The 21,538-nt window shown below is 46.7% G+C and overlaps 2 protein-coding genes across 2 annotated transcripts; both read left to right on the top strand.

Moving 5' to 3' along the window:
* Positions 1-308: 308 nt before the first annotated feature.
* LOC122206149 (keratin, type I cuticular Ha1-like) lies at positions 309-3,680 on the top strand. The gene is made up of 7 exons (XM_042915038.1): positions 309-671; positions 773-855; positions 1,372-1,528; positions 2,407-2,568; positions 2,663-2,788; positions 2,913-3,133; positions 3,596-3,680. The coding sequence occupies exons 1-7, from the start codon at positions 324-326 to the stop codon at positions 3,678-3,680; spliced, it is 1,182 nt and encodes a 393-aa protein (XP_042770972.1). The 5' UTR covers positions 309-323.
* A 7,190-nt stretch (positions 3,681-10,870) lies between these two features.
* On the top strand, positions 10,871-17,062 carry LOC122206151 (keratin, type I cuticular Ha3-II). Its single transcript, XM_042915043.1, has 7 exons — positions 10,871-11,221; positions 13,218-13,300; positions 14,262-14,418; positions 15,444-15,605; positions 15,700-15,825; positions 15,950-16,170; positions 16,936-17,062. The coding sequence occupies exons 1-7, from the start codon at positions 10,874-10,876 to the stop codon at positions 17,060-17,062; spliced, it is 1,224 nt and encodes a 407-aa protein (XP_042770977.1). The 5' UTR covers positions 10,871-10,873.
* The last annotated feature ends 4,476 nt before the right edge of the window (positions 17,063-21,538 follow it).

Raw genomic sequence — 21,538 nt, 5'->3', positions numbered from 1 at the left:
CCATTTGGGGTTGTGATGATTCTGTCTCCTTTGAAGCCATCTGATGAAATTCTGATTTCACCAACCACTAGCACCCATGAGGAACCTGGTGTGACACAAGCTAAATGGAATAATTTTATGGGTTGAGGAGACTCTTTGCAGGCATCTAACTAGCATATTTTGGAGAAAAAAATTAGCTGAAGCATTAGGAAAGGAAATTATGCTGTATGCCAACCCCCACCCACCATTAAGGGTATAAAAGGACCATGGAGGAAGGAGAAACTCAAACCTCACCACATCCACCTAGATTAGCTTACTTGCTCTCCATCACCTCTCCCTGCACCATGCCTTACAACTGCTGCCTTCCCAACCTGAGCTGCCGCTCCACCTGCTGCTCCCGGCCCTGCGTGCCCCCCAGCTGCCACACCTGTACCCTGCCCGGGGCCTGCAACATCCCCGCCAACGTGGGCAACTGCGGCTGGTTCTGCGAGGGCTCCTTCAATGGCAGCGAGAAGGAGACCATGCAGTTCCTGAACGACCGCCTGGCCAGCTACCTGGAGAAGGTGCGCCAGCTGGAGCGAGAGAACGCGGAGCTGGAGACCAGGATCCGGGAGTGGTGCCAGCAGCAGGTGCCCTTCGTGTGCCCCAGCTACCAGTCCTACTTCCGGACCATCGAGGAGCTCCAGCAGAAGGTGAGGGGGTGCCATGTGGGGGCACAGCAGCAGCTGACTGTCTTTGAACAATAAGACATTCTCAAGTTCAAGTGGCCCTCACAGTAGAATCTTGTTTTCAGATTCTGTGTGCCAAGTCTGAGAATGCCAGGCTGGTGGTGCAGATCGACAACGCCAAGTTGGCCTCTGATGACTTCAGAACCAAGTAGGTTGAGACTTTTAGGCTAGGTGACCCCTAAGGTACTTATGGCTCTCTCATGGCCCCGTGGGACTAACATTTCCTGGAAGGGGAGAGGCAGCCATTTTTCCCTTTTGATTTCTCTTCTGAAGCCCGGCTTTATCTAAAACTGGTTTCAAACAGAGATCCAGACTCATATGCTGTGTGCACTTCAGCCTATATTGCTATCTCTGGAAGGCCTTCTTAAATCCCCAAATTCAGAGATTGACAGAGACTGTTCTATGGGGAGTGGTGGTATATTAACCAACCAAATTGAGAGGAAAATGAGAGACTCCATCTCATGAGTTCTTGTGGGGACCTTCTGGTGTTAGGGTGAGTCAGGGGCCTCTCCAATCTATTTGCGCAGAGCTTGAGGGAAACATGGAAGAAAAGGGGGAGAAAACTGTACCAGCTCAAAGAGATGGAGGCCAGTCCATGCACACAAGACACAGAACAGGGGACCGGCTTCTTTCCTGCCTCATCCTTTCTGATCTGTGTGTGCAGGTACGAGACGGAGCTGGGCTTGCGGCAGCTGGTGGAGTCGGACATCAACGGCCTGCGCAGGATCCTGGACGAGCTGACCCTGTGCAAGTCTGACCTGGAGGCCCAGGTGGAGTCCCTGAGGGAGGAGCTGCTGAGCCTCAAGAAGAACCACGAGGAGGTGAGAGGAAAAGGAAAAAAAAAGTAGGTTTCAGATCCAAGCCTTTAGCATCAGCAACCAGGAGGCAAGTGCCATCAGGCTTCTTGAGCTGGGAGTCTTCTCTGAAGAACTCAAGACTCTTCAGAGAATGATGATACTATACCCATAGCATGTAGGGAGGTGGGTTGCTTATTCTCCAGCAACTGGGTGAGGTTGGACAGGTGTTGGAGATGCTGAGAAAAGGCATCCATTTATTGAGCCCTGCTCACTGCTGCTCACTGTTAGTTTTTAAATTTGGTGGTAGAGATGGAAGGAAAAAAAGAACTAAGACATGTTCCCTCTCTTCAACGGGCTCCCAGTGGTCTAGGCAGATGGCTATGTACAAACAATGGTAGAATACGGGCAGAGGAAAGTAGTTCCATATGAGAAGTATGAGCAACATATGCAGGGAATAGTCCAGTCTACCTGGAAGGAGACAGGGAATGTTCTCAGAGACATGTCATGGGAAGGAGGAGGCTTTCACACTTGGATGTTTCAATCTGGGGGAAGAGACTGAGCAAAGACACAGAAGTGGAGGAGCAGGTGTATTAGAGTTTGGCACATGGATTGATATGGCTGGGCATGCATTACCTATAGGGGTGAGTTGGGAAATGAGGTAGGATTTGCACAGACCGGGGAGTTCGGACTTAAGTCTTATTGGAAATGTGAGCTTTTTTCAGTTTTGGGGGGAAATATATTGATGTGATCCCTATTTGGGTCTAATCCTACATCGTATCTGTGTCAGTCGTTGGGAATGATCAGGATATACATTTTTGGCAGGGTTGTGCTCACTTTCCTACAGTAGGAAGATATACAGCAGATCCATTTCCGTGGTTCATTTCTTCCTCTTCTTCCCTCAGGAAGTCAACACCCTGCGCTGCCAGATCGGAGACCGCCTCAACGTGGAGGTGGACGCGGCCCCCACCGTGGACCTGAACCGCGTGCTCAACGAGACCAGGAGCCAGTATGAGGCCCTGGTGGAGACCAACCGCAGGGACGTGGAGGAATGGTTCACCACCCAGGTGGGCATCTCAGCACGCGGCCACCCGGGCCCCTCGGCCCCTCGCGGCCCTCGAGGCAGGGTCTCACCCTGTCTCGTCCCCTGTGCTGTTTCAGACCGAGGAGCTGAACAAGCAGGTGGTGTCCAGCGCGGAGCAGCTGCAGTCCTGCCAGGCGGAGATCATCGAGCTGAGACGCACGGTCAACGCCCTGGAGATCGAGCTGCAGGCCCAGCACAACCTGGTGGGTGTCGCTCGGGGTGCTGCCCACCCTCTCCTCACCTGGTGAAGCCCGTGACTTCCCTGGAGTCCCACGGAGTCGCCCCGTGAGAAGCGGCTCTGTGACATTCCGTGTGTTCCCCACACAGAGGGACTCCCTGGAGAACACGCTGACGGAGACCGAGGCGCGCTACAGCGCCCAGCTGGGCCAGGTGCAGTGCCTGATCACCAACGTGGAGTCCCAGCTGGCGGAGATCCGCTGTGACCTGGAACGGCAGAACCAGGAGTACCAGGTGCTGCTGGACGTCAAGGCCCGGCTGGAGTGCGAGATCAACACGTACCGGGGCCTGCTGGAGAGCGAGGACTGCAAGTGAGTGCGAGGCAAAGAACTCTGGAGGACATGTGGTGGGACTACAAGATATTGTGAGCATACACATGGCGGCCACGTTTTCAACTCACAGAACAACGTGCATGTATAGAGTCCATGATGTGACAGTTAAGCAGAAAAGGAAGGTCAGAGGTGAAGGGCATACATCCCCTGCATCAGGGAGCTAACGATAGAGAGGTGGTGGTGGACAGATTGTTGCAACAATAACTGTTGGGTAAGACAGCGTGTATTGTTTTCAGGGGAGCTCAAGAGCGTAACATTTTTCAAAAGGACAATTTCCACCTCAGCACATGGCATTCTGGGATGGGGAGAAGGATTCGATGGCAATCAAATTTGATTCCAACTATCTCCGAGCACTGAGAATTCATGGGTTGTCTCATTAGGCACCTTAGGGCTCTCTCCACAACCATCCCCAACCCGCTCTAAACCTCTGTGTCCTCCCAGGCTTCCCTGCAACCCATGTGCTACCACCAACGCTTGTGGCAATTCCTGCGGGTCCTGTGGTGCCTCTCAAACGCGTTGCTCTTAATTTAAGAACTTGCACCCTCTTTGAAGACAACAATGAAGCCACTCTGATCAAGCAAAGGAAAGGTCCTCGGGTCTTGCCTTCTTTGGAGCCTAGCCATGCCAAATATGATATCTCTAGACATGAAAATGCCTTCCAGATTCAACAAGCAAAGGCACACATGGTTAACTTCCAATGTCTGGGAAATCCCTTTCTGTTGAAGTTCGAGTGTCTTTGTTTCTGAAGATGTCCAGCTCCATGGTATCTGAGCTCCAGGTATTACTTTTAGGGCATTTCCTGTATGTATTATGTTTCCTGTTTTTCTTGCTTCTTTGGTATTCTCTGGAATGCAAGGAAGCTACTTCATTTACTTCCCAATAAACTTCATTTCTCTGGCATAGTAAATGTGTTTCTCATTCATATTTATGCACTGTAAAGTACCTGTTGTGGCTATTTCATAAAAACGTCCCTTTGTTAGGATGAAATAGGTTAAATGACTAACCCCAGCCATTATGCTCCACTGGTAAATACTGCTGGCGGGGGGAGGGACTGTTCTCCTGGGAAGCTCCTGCCAAGGGGCGACCATGAAGGAAACCTGGCCTCCAACACTCATGCCCCTCTTTCCTTGGCTGCAGGGTGCTTGGCAATACTGAGTCCTCCCCAGATCTGACTGCTATTTCCCACGGTCATCCTCATCATTCAGGGGTTGGTTTTCTGTTCCCCTTTCTCCTAAACTGCCTAAAGACCAGCTTCTGAAGAAACTGCTCAAAGAGCAGCTACCCTCTCCTTTCAACCTGTCAACTGTACCTGCATCCCCACTGTAGATAGCTGCCTTTCCCTGAAGACGTGCCTTCAATGATTTCCATAAACCAGCACACTCTGGGTTCTCTCGTTATACCTCCTGCTACCCATTTTCCAGCTCCTGATTAGCCTGCCTTCTCCTTTCTGTCCCAATTGGAGGAAATGCCTAGATCCTCAGCTGTGTTTTTTTCTCCTCCATCTCTGTTCAGGAAGAACTAGCACCTCTATGCTGAGAACTCCGAATCTTGCTCTCATTTTCATTCAAGTCCCAGGTCTTTAGTTGCCCATAGGACAGTTTCACTTGATACTAGGCTGCCACATCACATTTAATTGGACTGAAACTTATCTTCATCAAACTGGTTCCTCTTGTTACCCACTTGTTACACCCAACACTTCGTAATCTAAAGACCCTTTAAATGCAGGTAAGCGCATCTCCCCACCTCCCCCTCTTTTCAAGTTCCCTCTTTCCTCTAGGTCTTCTCTCCTATCTACAATGTTCTTCTGTAACTTCTGTATCATTTTATTTCTTATAATTTCAAGAAAGACTAGTGCTCATTGTCTCCCCCAACAGACATGAACCCTACCCCCCACGTGATTCATATCTGAATTATTAGAGCTCTCAATTCTCTTGGTCACTGTGTCAAGTCTTCATTCGATTTGACCCTATCTAACCTACACAACTGCAACCAACCATCTGTTCTGTATGCTCCATGTGGAGCACTGAGAATACACAAATAAATGAGCCCTGGTCCTGGCCCACAGCATGTTCACAGTCTAGAATGGACAAGACAAAGAGACAACCCTTATGCAGACAAACATCCATGTGGCTCAAGAAAGGTGTAAGTAAAGAATGATACATTTCTGACCTATGAGAGAAAAACTATATGATTTCAGGAATTATTTTTATAGTTTAAGTGTGAGAGAGTGGTAAAAAGAGAGAGGAGGTAGTGCTCAATCAGAGCTTTGAAAACCCAAATATTCTGTTCATATAAATACTGTCTGCCTATCCTTCAAGAGAGACAGTATCATCACCCAGTTATAGCCCAGTGTAAACCACAGAATACTGTAAGTGGAATAAAGGAACAGTAACACTAATGAGGATTCATGAGAAGGTTATTAAAACTTAATATACTTCCCTTGTTCCAACTTCAGTCAACGATTACTGTATGATATTAGCATAATTCTGAAACGAAGTTTGATGAGGTATGTTTGGACAGATGAGTATATGCAGGTCTGACAAGAGGGAAAGTTTTCCCAAACATGAACTTTGCCTGGTAAGGAGAAGAGGAAGCAGGAAATGTGTCTAGAGCTTGACAGACCAATTTCTAACTGGAGCAAAGCATAAATGTAGTGGCTGATGATGAAACTGCAAAGTAGTCATGGAGCACCATATCTGGCAGTGCTTTTCATGGTTATCTGTGAGATTTCTTTGTAAGGAAGTTTGGTATATGATCTATCGAGAGCTATGTATAAGGCGGGTTGTGATGAGTCCTAGAAGTTGGTGAGATTGGGTGGAAAAGAAGGAAGAATCATTGGGGGGCTGGTGAGAGACAACAGGACAGAGATGGGGGTGGTGGTTGGGGAGCCAAGGGTGGGGTGGATTTCAGAGGCACAGCCTGGGATGTGGAAGCAAATTCGGGGTAGAGGAACAATGGAAAGGGAAGGAAGGAAACTAGTACTGATTGAATACCTGCTTTGGGTCAACATGAGAGACATTTTTTGAGCCTGAGAAAATGAAACACCAGTGGGGCTCCAGTGGAGAAGGCTGGAAGAGAATGACTGGATTTGGGAGAGACGTCAGAGAGTTACCTAAACAGAGATGATCAGTTAGAACCATAGGAGTTGTTAAGACTGTCAAGGGGATGATGTTACACTATGGACAACCTTGGGAACCACTGGTAGAAATGACAGAGTGGCCTCAGGCTCTCCAAAATCCCTGACGTGAGGTTCCTTTTTGATTTGGCCCAGTCCCCAAGGAGAGAGGTGATATCTGGTTAAAAGCAGTTGGGAGTGGGAAGCTGAAGCAACACAGAAGTAAAAAAAGGGGTGCCTGGATGGCTCAGTTGGTTAAGCGTCTGACTTCGGCTCAGGTCATGGTCTCACGGTTCATGAGTTGAGCCCTTCATCGGGCTCTGTACTGACAGCTCAGAGCCTGGACCCTGCTTCAGATTCTGTGTCTCCCTCTCTCTCTGCCCCCCCCCCCCACCCCCTGCTCACATTCCATCTCTCTCTTTCAAAAAATAAATACACATTAAAAATTAAAAAAAAAAGAAGTCAAAAGAAATTGGGGTTTTGATGAGGGAATGGTCAATGGCATCCTTCTCATGAATCCTCATTAGTGTTATGGTTCCTTATTTATTCCACTTACAGTATTCTATGGTTTACACTAGGCTTCAATTAGGTGAAGATATTGTCTCTCTTGAAGGGAGAGAAAGAGGAGAATTCAGACAAGTCAGTGGACATAGTAATAGGGAGATCACTGGTGACCATAGAGAGAGCAGGGTCTATAGGTTGCTGAGGAAAGAAGTCATAGTTCAGTGACTTTCACATCTTTTTCAAGTTACCAACTTAATAGTGAACTTAACACAAAAGTTCAACACAATGTATTCATACTAAACATGAAGCTTACTTTGCTTTATCTTCTGTGTACTCTTTTAAGTGTTTATTTATTTTTGAGAGAGAGAGAAAGAGATGGGGGGAGAGAGAGAGAACAAGTGGGGGAGGAGCAGAGAGAGAGAGAGAGAGAGAGGGAGACACAAAATCTGTACAGGCTCCAGGCTCTGAGCGGTCAGTGCTGAGCCCGACACAACATGGGCTCAAACCCATGATCATGACCTGAGCCGAAGTTAGAGGCTTAACTGAATGAGCTACCCAGGTGCCCTCTCTGTGGAACTCTCAAAATGTTTTAGCACCTGCTCTTCCCTTTGGTATGCAGAGCAGTCACATAAATAGGTGTTCATTCCTTCTCTGAGTGGTTCCTGAATCCAGCTTTCACAGATTAGGACCATTAAGTTATATTGTCTTGGATTTTTTTTCACATTCTTCTTGACTTCTCTATTCTAGACTGGATAGAGTTAACATACTGATGAGCTTTGCATTTTTATGATTTGGCTTGGTCCCTTAAGGACCTCCAAACTCCATTCCCACTGGGAGTCGAAGACTGAGTGTAAGGGACAGAACAGCAGTCCTGGAGAGGATTTGAGTGATGGGCTTTGAATCCTATTTCGGGGTGCATTTTGATCAGCCCATATTAGCATTGACCTAGCTCATTCTGCATATCCTCCTCTGCTTGTTCCTCATTGAAAATCTTGTTTGAACATCTTCCCAAAGCCAAGCCAAACCTGTTGGTTTAATTCCTGGATCACCATGACAATTGCTCCCTTCAATGTGGTAAGACTGAGTGGTTGATAAACTGGCAATAGACACTTTTATGGAATAGTCTATGGAAGCCCTATATCTTGTTCTTATAAGCAGCTCTAACGGGGGCTGGCCCAGCAGGGTGGGCTAGGGTTGGTAATGAACAGTGTTTCTGCTTTTCGGATTTTCCAGTGAATAACTCTTCATCTCTTAGGCAAACATCAGTATCTTGGTCTATGTGTGCCCAGCAATGGCACTCCTGGTCTCTTCTTGCCATTTGTCTACATTAAAATAGAATTAATCTGTAAGTGGCCCAGTATGTTACTTTGCATTTCCCAAGTAATGCAATTTATATTTCTCTTGGTGAGAATTTCAAGTGCCAGTACCTGGCCATCAGAGAAGATGGTTTTGGGAAGGAGGAGGGAGGCTTCCTAATACCTTTAAAGTTCTGCCATGGGAGGATGGATGGTCTCAGTAGATCTGCCCTGAATCCACTCTGTGGTTGAGTGCCTCCGGTGGGTTGGCATGTGATCTCTCCCACGGATATAGTCTTGGCTTCCATAATAAATAGTATCTTTTAACCTCAAGTGCAATTTTCTCACATCTGGAGACCAGAAGCCTTACCGTGGCGTCTGCCACAATTACACAGGCAGGTCTAAAACTTTTTTGTTTGTTAGGATTTGATCTGCTCATCATGTTTATTGAAGGGTCATTAACTAGAGACAATGACATTGCTTATGTAAAGGGAAGGATTCAAGCACACAGTAAGTGGAATAAATAAAAAACAACTGCCTTCCAGAAATCTTGGGAGATAAAACTTGGCTCTTTTCTAAATAAACCCAAGTCCTCTCAGCTATTATAATCTAATTACCATGTAGCTATGCAGCAATCATGGTTATTTTTGCTCAAGAGGTGGGAGTAGTCATGTTTTCTAAACTCTGCCCTCCACTTTTGAAGATTCAGGGTACTTATCTCTGGGTCATTTTGTTCTGAGGCAGAAGCTGCCATCATGGTTTAGGAATCCCTGCGGACATATTTATCAATCCAGAATACAGCATCTCTCCTATTCTTTAAAAAAGTGCCATTGTCTCGGTTTTCCTCTTTGGAATGTTGAGAAATAGAAGAAGGAGCGAAACAGAAAAGCTGATGAATCTGATGAAAGCTATTTGTTTTATGTTATTGGTACTGATTTTAAACTAGCACGCCCGTCCGATCTCTCTCTAAATGTAGAGATTCAGGCAGGAGAGGCAGAGAATTGTGGATTGTGAACGTGGGTAAGGATGTCAGTGTCTTCAAAGCATTACCTTCTGGGAGACTGCACACTTACTCCAAATTCGCTGCCCTTTATGGGAGCAGATCTGAAGCTTCATGTTGGCAATGACTTTCAGAATCACCCAAGAAAAAGTACATTGTTATTTTACAGTCCCAATGTGTTTCTGACCCATTAAAGATGCTACCAAATTCCGTTGCTTATCCCACTTACTAGGCTTGGTTCCAAATGATATCTGGTGAGTTTCAAAAGGAGACACACTCTCAGAAGATGAAGATTTGTCTTCAATGAGGCTAACCAAAAGAAAGTGTCCCAGAGTGTGAGGTCAGCTTTGTAGAAGAGGTGATGTGAGCGGTGGCTATACAGGAGGAATTTGCACATAGCTTCCAGAAGGAATTGCTTTAAGGTGTCTCTGTCCTATTTTGAGTGCTGATAGATGAAACGTAAAGTGCTCATAGTTCATATCTCCATCTGGAATAGCACCGGGGCAGAAATATATTGATGGTCAAAGATGTTACTAAGCATGTCATGGCGTGGTGGTTTTTCAGGATCACATCCTTTGGAGAACTGGGCTCAGATGTTTCTCTGTCAAATCAACCAAAGGTTTCTTTTTTTTTTTTTTTCAAGCTTTTAGCAGGTATTACACTTGTTCATTTAGCAGACTTCCTTCCATTAGAATGGAAAGGACCTTTGGTTCTTTGATGGAGAACAGGCTTTTGTTTCTTGGCCCACTCTAATGTAGGAGGGGATAGTGTCTGGTAGTGACTGAGCTTCACTGAACTCAATCCATTTGCGCATTATTGCAAGTCAGTAGTGAGGAGACTGGAAGAGACGGTGTGATGGAGACAGCGTGGCTGTTGGAGTCAGAGAGGTTTGGGTTGGAATGCTGGCTCACAGTGTGGGAGCCCTGGGACCACAGGCAACCTCTCAGAGGCTTGGGGTCCTCCTCTACAAACCCTGCAGGGTTTTGTGAGGCCGGGAGGAAATAATGCATATGAGGTGCATCGAACAGTGGTCCTCAGGAATCCGGTGCCATTCCGATAACACTCCCGTTGTGTGTAAGCACACAATAAATTCTTCATGCAGGGTGGGTACTACCAAGTTGTTTGTTTCCTTAACGTTGCTGACCACTGAGTAACAGTAGAAATGGAGTCTGGTGGTGGGTGGAGGGGCTTCCTGCAGCCCCTCTAAGGAGAGCAGAGAGTTGCCTCCAACTGGTCCGCATGCAAGGGCAAAGGGCTGTTGAACAGGATGGCCTCACAGGTCTGCTCTGGTCTCAGCTTCCAGGATTCCCTACTGAACAGTCCAGTTTCCAGGCAGGCTTCCTTAAGTGGCTTTCCTCACAGAGCCCTCACTGAATGGGAGCTGGATGAGGCACAAGTGTTTCCTCCTTTAGGAGAAAGAGGCACAGAAGTGCCTCCATCTCTGGGGGACAGGGGACAGCTGTCACTCTAACTCAAAACCCTATGAATAAGCGCTGCTATTGACAAGGTCATGGGTTGGTCACTTTGAAGGTCTTACTTAACCAACCAGCATAATTGGCGAGGAGTCCTGACTTAGCAGGAAGCCAGAGTAAAACGTTTTATGAGGTGAAGGACTCGTGTGAGGTGGCTAAATAACAAGTGGAAAAATGGGTAAATAAGGTAAAAGGTGGGTAATGCTGCATGTGGTCACCACACCCACTGCTGACAGAATATAAAGCTCTGGACAGGACCAGGGCTTACACCAGAGAGAGGAATCAGCCTTTGGAACTGACCTTCAGAGCTCTGCTGAAAAGCCCTCCAGCACCATGCCTTACAACTTCTGCCTTCCCAACCTGAGCTGCCGCTCCACCTGCTGCACCCGGCCCTGCGTGCCCCCCAGCTGCCACACCTGTACCCTGCCCGGGGCCTGCAACATCCCCGCCAACGTGGGCAACTGCGGCTGGTTCTGCGAGGGCTCCTTCAATGGCAGCGAGAAGGAGACCATGCAGTTCCTGAACGACCGCCTGGCCAGCTACCTGGAGAAGGTGCGCCAGCTGGAGCGGGAGAACGCGGAGCTGGAGACCAGGATCCGGGAGTGGTGCCAGCAGCAGGTGCCCTTCGTGTGCCCCAGCTACCAGTCCTACTTCCGGACCATCGAGGAGCTCCAGCAGAAGGTGAGGGGGTGGGCACCACACTGCCGACTTAGTTAACTGTTTAATTTTTTTGAATGTGTTTTTATTTGTGCGAGAGAGACAGAGATACAGAGTGTGAGCGGGGAGGGGCAGAGAGAGAGGGAGACACAGAATAGGAAGCAGGCTCCAGGCTCTGAGCTGTCAGCACAGAGCCCAACGTGGGGCTCAAACTCACAAGCCGTGAGATCGTGACCTGAGCCCAAGTCGGAAGCTCAACCAGCTGAGCCACCCAGGCGCCCCAGGTTAACTATTTAAATTTAACGCACCAACTTCTTAATGGATCTAAGGCTGTTCAAAGCTACACCAATAAAGACATTGACTTCATTGGCTTAGGTAGGACATCTTAGGAAATCTGTTTGGGAAGCTCTATAGGAAGGATGCAGACTGGGGTAGGATAAGGCATCAGACAGGTAAGATGTTTCTTACCTAAAACCAGAGCATCTGATTTTTTAGTTCTGTTATGATATCCTGGTCTTGTTTTTAGGCCTATAGGCCTGTAGGCTTAAAAAAGCATGCACCTGAATTAGTTCAGCTAGGAATTTCCTGAGTAGATCCTCAAATATTTAAAGCCTTTCAAAGCTGTAGCAAGAGACTACGTCCATAGCAAAGCAAAAGAGCTGTTGACCCCATAAGCCTCACTAATATACACAGGCCCTGTACCATCCACTAGAGCAAGCATGCATGTGAGAATTCAGGGTCAGAAATGCAGGAGCAGAAGTGGGGATAAGTATAGAGTCAGCATAGAGAGAGAGACTTAATACATGCTGTAGGTCAGGGAGGGCTTCCCACAAGAGGAATATCTGAGTAGGCTTTGATGGATGAATAGTTTATATCCAGTGGCACAAGCCTTTGATTCTCCAAGGAGATTGACTGGTCACTGCTCAGTAGTGCTGACAAAGTGAATGCCAGAAAAGGGGCCATGCAATTTGAAGATCATGTATTCATTTGCCCATATTTACTGAACACAAGGCACAGTGCTTGAGTGGGGGATGAAGTTCAGAGTAAGATAGTCTAGTCTCTTTCCTTCAGGAGCTCGCAGTCTAATAGGGGAGACAGACATGGAAACACATGGTGAGAAGTGTACCTGGCTACGTGCAAAGTACTGTGGGCATGCACGGGGGATGTGACCCCCTGTGGGAGCTGGGGGCGGGGTGGAGGGGGAATGTGGGTCATTCAAGGGGTCTTGCTGGGTGGGCAAGGATATCCCAGGGCATTCCAGATAGAGAGAGAGCTTTGTACAAAAGCATGGAAAAGGGTAATATGAGGGGGAGTGGAAAGAGGTCAGCAGGGCTGGAGTAAAGGGGTGTAAGGGTAGGAAAACCAACCTGTCCTGGTTTGGCTGGGATTCTTCTGGGCTTAACCTTCCAAGGGCCCCCTATTTCTTTCTTTCTTTCTTTCTTTCTTTCTTTCTTTCTTTCTTTCTTTCTTTCTTTCTTTTTAACATTTATTTATTTTTTAGAGACAGAGCGAGACAGAGCATGAGCAGGGAAGGGGCAGAGAGAAAGGGAGACACAGAATCCTAAGCAGGCTCCAGGCTCTGAGGCATCAGCACAGAGCCTGACGTGGGGCTCGAACTCATGAACTGCGAGATCATGACCTGACATGAAGTCGGACACCTAACCCACTGAGCCACCCAGGCGCCCCAAGAACCCCCTATTTCTAAGCAAACTGGGACACAGGTCACCCTAAGTGAGGCTCATTACCCAGTTTGCTCAATTCCTGCAAGAAGCCAGAGGCAGACCAAAGAGAGGAAGAATTAATGACTAAGGGCACATTTCCCCTTGACTGTTTTAGTTTTGAAATGAACGGTGCTATTAATTGGTTCATCTTCCTTTTATTCCCAAACTGAAAATCTGAAAAGACTCAAAGCTATTTGGAAAGAATGTGTGCTTGGAAAAAAAAAAAAAAAAGCTTTTCACTTTAAGGCACAGGCGTTCCTTCTCAGTATAACTCATTTCATAATGAATCCTGTCCCCAGATCCTGTGCAGCAAGTCTGAGAACGCCAGGCTGGTGGTGCAGATTGATAACGCCAAACTGGCTGCGGATGACTTCAGAACCAAGTAAGGTTTTTCTGAGGATCAGAGCACTCTAGTAACACACAGGCTGACTTATGACCTGATGAACTCGGTCCTGGGTGCGAGCAAGCAGATGTCTGGGGTGACCCTGGGAGGATTCTTGCATTGGGTTAGCCAGGTTAAATGTCAGTTTCCTCACTGAATACAAGAATGTTGCATTTTAAGCCTCCTTTTAAGGAGTGCAAGAAACCACCCACCCATTCTCTTTTTCAACTTAATATGTGGGCCCAGGTTAAAAGTGAATTTCACACCTGTTTCTTAGTGTAGGTTCACCACTATCAGCCCGTCAGAAAAAAGTTACTAAATCACAAAAATAGGAAGCAAAATCCATTTTAGCGAATGACTTTTTTCTAGGTGTGATCATTACAATCATAAGAATCCTTTGCATGTTTAAGGGACTTTATAGCTTACAATGTAATTGTAATTATTATGCCATTTCTACATCTTTGGACCAACCTGTGAAGTGTTAGTTTGGTTTCCATTGTATAGATGAAGACGTCAAGGCTCAGAGACATTAAGGAATCTATCCATGGTTCTGATTTCTAATTCAATGCTTTCATTACATCAGTTTGCTTTCAAGGTGGTTGGAAAGGATGGTAAGACAATCTATATAACAGGCTTATGAAGTTCACCAACTCACTGAAAGAGGCAAGAAGACAAGGCCTAATCCATAGCAGCCTGTACATGGGGTTCTTAGAACAAATGCAGTTAATATCAGATTAAGACTGTACATAGGCCCCCAACCAATACCTTCCCTGTGGGTCTCAGGGAAGAAATAAGTCTTTTTTCATTCAGCATGGTAGCATTTTTTTCCCTTCCAAAAAACTTTTTAGAAATTCAAAAACCTGCAAAATGTAATTAATTCGACTGGGCCAGCCAAGTAAAGCCCTGGAAAAAAAGTCTTTTTTTTTTTTTCACTCCCGTTGACCTTTTGGCATGTGTGCAGGTATGAGACGGAGATGGGCTTGAGGCAGCTGGTGGAGTCAGACATCAACGGCCTGCGCAGGATCCTGGATGAGCTGACTCTGTGCAAGTCCGATCTGGAGGCCCAGGTGGAGTCCCTGAAGGAGGAGCTGCTGAGCCTCAAGCAGAACCATGAGCAGGTGAGGGAGTCCCAGCCCCCATCATCCCAAATGGAGCACTCCATACCTCCCCCAAGCAGGATAAGGTCGGTCTTTACTAAGCGTCTTAGAACTAACACAACAGTTTGCTGCTTGCTCAAAACCCTCTTGGGGGAATTTTCAGGGACTGGCTCATAAGCTTACCTCTTTCACCTAAAAGAATGTGGTCAGCTGACTTATTTTCCCTTGGGGCCAGATATACGGCCAAAAGTCCACACAAAGATATTTAAAGTACTTTCTACTATTTGACAAGTTCTATTAGCTTTTGAAGGTGACAAATGAAGGACTAAGACTGGAAGAAGACAGCAAACTCCCTCATGTTATATGTCACCTAGATACTAGAACCCAGTGGGTGGATGGGTGGATGGATGGGTGGATGGATGGGGGGGTGGATGGATGGATGGGTGGGTGGATGAATGGATGGATGGGTGGGTGGGTGAATGGATGGGTGGGTGGGTGGGTGAATGGGAAAAATGAGAGATGAAGGAACTGAAATAATGGGTGATTCAGACCTCATGGTTGAATGTAATAGAGGATGTCAGATGCATGTATCAAACATTAGATTTTTAAAAATATAATGTATTGTCAAGTTGGCTAACGTAGAAGAGGAAACTATGTATACACTATATAATGGCAGAAGACCAGGAAATAAATGGGAGGAGTTATGCCTGGTTTCTCTGTATTGAAGTAGCAATAATTATAAACCAGTTACCATACCAGGCTTATCACTGAGCAAAGGGAAAATCAGAAAGAAATGATAGAATCCTGGATTGGGAAGAAGCATTAGCAATCACTTTTTCAAGCAGCCTCATCATGCAGATGAGAAGACACTCAGGTAAGAGGCCTGTATCACACAGAAGTAACTCAGCTGGTTCTACATCAACTGGGCCTCAACTCATATTTCCTAAATTCATTGCAAACTTCTTCCCATCATATTGAACTTGCTCAAAGAGAGTTTACTGACAGACTTTTTTTCCTGAGTTCATTCCTCTCCCTTCCTCCTTCAGGAAGTCAACACCCTGCGCTGCCAGATCGGAGACCGCCTCAACGTGGAGGTGGACGCGGCCCCCACCGTGGACCTGAACCGCGTGCTCAACGAGACCAGGAGCCAATATGAGGCCCTGGTGGAGACCAACCGCAGGGACGTGGAGGAATGGTTCACCACCCAGGTGGGCATCTCAGCACGCGGCCGCCCGGGCCCCTCGGCCCCTCGCGGCCCTCGAGGCAGGGTCTCACCCTGTCTCGTCCCCTGTGCTGTTTCAGACCGAGGAGCTGAACAAGCAGGTGGTGTCCAGCGCGGAGCAGCTGCAGTCCTGCCAGGCGGAGATCATCGAGCTGAGACGCACGGTCAACGCCCTGGAGATCGAGCTGCAGGCCCAGCACAACCTGGTGGGTGTCGCTCGGGGTGCTGCCCACCCTCTCCTCACCTGGTGAAGCCCGTGACTTCCCTGGAGTCCCACGGAGTCGCCCCCTGAGAAGCGGCTCTGTGACATTCCGTGTGTTCCCCACACAGAGGGACTCCCTGGAGAACACGCTGACGGAGACCGAGGCGCGCTACAGCGCCCAGCTGGGCCAGGTGCAGTGCATGATCACCAACGTGGAGTCCCAGCTGGCCGAGATCCGGGCTGACCTGGAGAGGCAGAACCAGGAGTACCAGGTGCTGCTGGACGTCAAGGCCCGGCTGGAGTGCGAGATCAACACGTACCGGGGCCTGCTGGAGAGCGAGGACTGCAAGTGAGTGGCCAGCAGACATCATCCCTGCAAGGCACATATATGGTTCTACTCAAGGACAAAACAGAGACTTTTCGGGTTAAGTTTCAGAGGCCAGCACGTCTGTAGAGATCAGAGGTTTCTGTTACAATAGTGTACCGTAGAGGGAATTTTTTGTTGTCATTACCTGGCCGAAAGGTATTTTCTTTTCCAAAAGATACTCAGGAGACTTGACTGTTTTCTCCAGCTGGTGAGCTTTTGGAGGCTGATGGGTAAATAAAGCCTTCTACCTTCACGGTTGGCCTGTCACAGCAAAAGGGAAAACAAAACTCAACAACCATCACATGTATTTGAGCAGCGCTTTCAGATTTAAACCACACTTTCAAATCCACTATTTCATTGATCCTTGTTGGAATCATCCGAGGCAGGCGGAGTGGGGACAGTATAGCCAACTCACATATGAGCATGACACAGTGTTTTCATGAACACATTCTGTGTGGTAGGTATTACCAATCCCATCTTACAGGCAGGGAGACTGAGGCTCAGAGGGGTGAAGGGACTTCCCCATAGCTCCAGGGTTATAGAATGAGGGCTGGAATCCCACCCTCAGTCTTCTTTGCTCTTCTCTGACACTGTCTCAGAGCTTTGTAGAAGGAACAGTCTGAAGAAGGCTTGGCTTCCTAAGATGTTGGAGAATGGCTTCTGCTTTTTCTGTCTCCTTGGGTTGACCTCCCTCCTTTTTAAAAATGATCCCTCTCGTGCTGATGAGCTATTAATTCTGTCTCCCAGGCTGCCCTGCAACCCCTGCGCCACGACCAATGCGTGTGACAAGCCCATCGGGCCCTGCGTCACCAATCCCTGCGCCCCGTGTGGCCCACGCTCCCGCTGCGGGCCCTGCAACACCTTTGGGTGCTAGATATCCAGGGGCCAGCAAGAGGATTGCATGAAGACAGAGGGGCCATCGATGGGCCAGCCCTGCTTCTCTGACGAGCATCAGCCACAGGAGCCAGCCCCAGGCATCCCTATAAATCACGATCTGGAAGGAGAGCAAGAGCCCAGGTGTGGCCCGGCACTGAGCCCAGCCCACCTGACCCTCATCATTCAAGGCTGCTCTCTTGTAGTTATGCTGTGACCTGATGGTCTGCCAGGTCTGGGCTGTGAAGGTGTCATACGACGTGTGTTGTGGTTCTCTCTGTTGCTTTGACCTCCCTTGCGGGTCCCCGAATCCCTTTGTAAATCTAATAAACTTTCCTCTTGCAAAGCAGTGATGGTTCTCATTTGTATTCATTCTTTCCAAAGTGTTCACTCTGTTGTGTACGTGCTTCTTATAAAACCACTTGAAAGCACAGGAGGACTGTGTCATTAATCCTCTCCCCAAAGGGCTTCATCACCATTAATTAACATTCATTAGGTGCAGTGAGCCCAGCGTCCACTTGGGCCAGCTGGAAACCAGTAGGACCACTAAGTCAACAGGATTCATCTGAATATGGTGTATATTCACTATGGGAGCTGACTCAATAATGCACAGTGGTTAACATTTCTAGAAAGTTCCCCTTTTTCTTTTCTAAGTGCCTGCAAGAAGAAGGACAGGAGCTAACATTTATTGGACACTGAGCAAGTACCAGGAACTACACAACTCATTTTCTTTCTTCTGTACCAGTAAGGAGCCCAGAAGTGACAGTTATGCTGGTGCCCTGCTCCTGCATGTCCGGTGCCTCCTGATGTCCGGCCACGGTTGATGGTTCCCACAGTTGTGCGTGCTGAGTCCATGCAAGCCAACTGTCCCATCTTGGGCTAAAGTGCTAGTTATGTAATCTCTCCTTGAGATGCAGCTGACACTATGTCCTGCTGCTAGGATGATGGCTGCTCCAGTGTTGGTCATAAACTCTTGTCTTAACACACTTAGCTTCCTTAGTGTCTGCTCCGGTGGCGTTGATTTAGCTGGTGCTGCTGGAGCTCCCTTATCCAGACCTCAGGCGTGGCCCTGGACAATGACAGAGTGACCCTCCATGCTGTGCTCAGAATGTCCCAGATCCAGCTGGTGTACTTCAGCCTCTCATCCTTCCTTCCCAGAAGCCACCTGCATGTGGGCTATGAATACACTTCTGCACCCTATGCAATCAGTTCTCCGTATGTGCTGGGACCACCATTCACCCATGGGTACCAGCAGCTGCCTTTATCAGGGACAGGTCCCTCCCAGACACCCAGTCCTCTGCCTTGCGAGTGAGAGCTCCAATGTTTCAGCGCAGTAAATACACTTTCTCTTACCGCTCAGTGTGTAAAGCATCAAACAAAACGTTGTCTCTATGTTAGTCAAGTCTATCAATGGGAGGACTAGGTCTGGGGGAGGCTGTCCTGAATCTTGGTCTCTGCCACAGTGATTTCTTTGGTGAAGAAGAGAAAGGAGTTCAAGGAAATCACTCTGTCCCAGGACAAAGCCAGATTGATTTCTGAGCTGTCTGGGTGGGTTTCAGTGCTACTCACCTCGTATATGGGGCAAGACACATGCGCTGAAGTCCCCTGCCGGTGAGCTGTGATTTGCCACCTGGTGAAACAAGGCACTGCTGCTATTTCTTATTTTAAATTGCTAATTATGAAGTATTTCAAACATCTGAAAATACAAAAAAAACCATTAAGACACCTATAAATCCACAACCAAGATTTGATAGATGTAACCTTGTGCTGTATTTATACCATTGCTATGTGTGTGTTTTGTTTGTTTGGTTTAGTTTTTGGGAAAAAAAGGTTACAAGTCGACCTCGAACTGATCCGTTACCCATTCTTCTCTCCCTCTGTCCCCCTGGAGGTAAATTCCATTCTAAATTTAGTGATATATTATTCTCCAATTTAAACATTTCTAAAAATTATACATAGGGTATCCATGTACAGTGTGTGTGTGTGTGTGTGTGTGTGTGTGTGTGTGTGTGTGTATGAATTAGCAGTTTAAATTAGAAAATACAAGTGGTATAAAGCTTGCCGTCAATTTTCTCCATTCAACATTACGTGTCTGAGATTTATCTGTGTTAATACACATTATTCTTATAATTTATTTTAACTTCTTTGTAGTATTTCATAATGAAACAGATCATGTTTTTATTTACTTATTCCACCGCTAAAGGACAGTTAGGGTGTTTCTTCCTTTCTTTAATCATTATAAACAGTGTTGCAAGAACATCCTTGTCAACATCTCTCTTTATGTACCTGTGTGAGTCGTTCTCCAGAGCCGTGGTTCTCAAAGTGTGGTCCTGGGAACCTGGGAAGCTGTCAGAAATGCAAATTCTTCAGTCCTACCCCAGACTTACTAACTCCAGAACTCTGGGGGTAGGGCTCAGCAATCTGTTTTGTTTTGTTTTGTTTATTTTTTCTTTGTTTGTTTTGTTTTACAACTTTGTAAAAACGTTTTGGGTATACATCCAAAGGAAATGAAATCACTGTCTCAAAGCGATAACCGCACCCCCCATGTTCAATACAGCATTGCTCACAAAAGCCATAAATGGAAACAAATGTCTGTAGACACAGATAACTGTAATATATATACAGATTATACACACACACACACACACACACACACACACACACACAATGGAAGGGGAAAGAAGAAGGCAATCTTGTCATTTGTGACAAAGTGGATAGACTTGGAGGACATTATGCTAAGTGAAATAAGCCAGACATAGAAAGTCAAATACTGCAAGGCCTATTTTTTGTTAACATTTTTTTAAAAAATTAAAAAAAAAAACCTTTGTCTATTTGAGTATAGCTGACACACAATGTTGCAATTCATTTCTGCATTCTCTCTCTTACATGTGAAATCTAAAGAAGCTGAACTCATAAAAACAGAGAGTAGAAAGGTGGTTGCCAGGGACCAGGGGTGTGATGGAAATGGAGAGCTGTTGGCCAAAGTGTACAAAGTTTCAGTTATACGGGATGAGTATGTCTTAGAGCTCTGATGTACAGTGTGGTGATGATAGTTAATAATACTGTATTGTATTTTTGGGAATTTTCTAAGAAGAAAAATCCTAAGTTAAATCTTCCCAGCATGCATGCGTGCACCTGCAACCCCCAAACACACACACACCTGAAGGTGACCCAGTAGAGGTGATGAATACGTCATTTAGCTGGATTGTGGTGATCCTTCCACAATGTATGTGTATGTATATAAAAGCATCAAATTGTACACCCAGCAATCTGTTTTCACTTGCAAATTTGTGCAGTGCCAACAGATACAAATACTGCCAATAAATGTGGGTATGATGGCATCGTGTTGTTATAGCTTGTAGTTTTCTTATTCTTAGTGAAATTAAGCCTTTAAAGAATCTTTTGATTGGCCGTTTGGGTTTCTTATCAACTCAATAAATTCAACTCAATAATCATGGAATGCCCACGATGACCTAAAACTGTCCTGGGTGTCAGGACAGGGGAGTGAAAGAAATTAAGACCTGCTCTCAAGGAACTTACGTTCAGGTGGGGAGACAGGCAGTAAAAAGAGTCAGACAAACATGACTATGTCAAGTGGTAAGTGCTAAGAAGCAAAAACAAAGCTAGGAGCTGTAGACTGTGCCCCCCAAATCCTCATGTTGAAATCCTAGCTCCCATTGTGATAGTATTGGGAAGTGGGGGCCTTTAGGAGTTGATTAGTCCTGAGGATAGAGCCTCATGAATGGGGTTGGAGCCCTTACAAACAGAGACCCCAGAGGGCTCCTCACCTCTCCTGCTATGAGAATACTACTGTCTATGAACCAGGAAGCGGGCCCTCACTGAACACTGAGTGTGCAGGAGCCTTGATCTTGGGCTTCCCAGCCTCTCGACTGTGACAGATAGATTTCTATTGTTTATAAGCTGCCCAGTCTTTGGTAACCTACAATAGCAGCCTGGACTAAGACACTGGTCAAGGGGACAGAGAAGGATGGGGGAAGAAGCCTTTCAGATAGGGTGGTCAGGGCACTGAACGTCTGACAGAAAAATAGGGTTTAGTCTATTGCATTGAATTTTACTACTGACACACTTGGATTTATTTTTAAAATCTTATTTTGTGCTTGCTATCAATTGTGATTTCTTTCTTAGCTTATTGTTTTCCCCTTTCCTGAGATCTATCAGCTTGATCTTGTTTTCTTTGTTGATGCTTATTAATTTTTAAATGTGCAGACATAGTGCTAATTTTAACTAATCTCTCTCTTCTTGCATATAAAACAAGGTGCAAAGAAATTTTGATTTATGTTCTTTATTTTTTAAGTTCTGCCTTTTTAAAAAAATTTTTTTTAATGTTTATTTTTGAGACAGAGAGAGAGACAGAGCGTGAGCGGGGGAGGGACGGAGAGAGAGGGAGACACAGAATATGAAGCAGGCTCCAGGCTCCGAGCTGTCAGCCCAGAGCCCAATGAGGGGCTTGGACTCA

The sequence above is a fragment of the Panthera leo genome, chromosome E1, assembly GCF_018350215.1.
Source record: "Panthera leo isolate Ple1 chromosome E1, P.leo_Ple1_pat1.1, whole genome shotgun sequence".
In the NCBI taxonomy this organism is placed as follows: Eukaryota; Metazoa; Chordata; class Mammalia; order Carnivora; family Felidae; genus Panthera; species Panthera leo.
The sequence above is the reverse complement of the archived record's forward strand: the minus strand, read 5'-3'. Positions and strand labels throughout refer to the sequence as shown.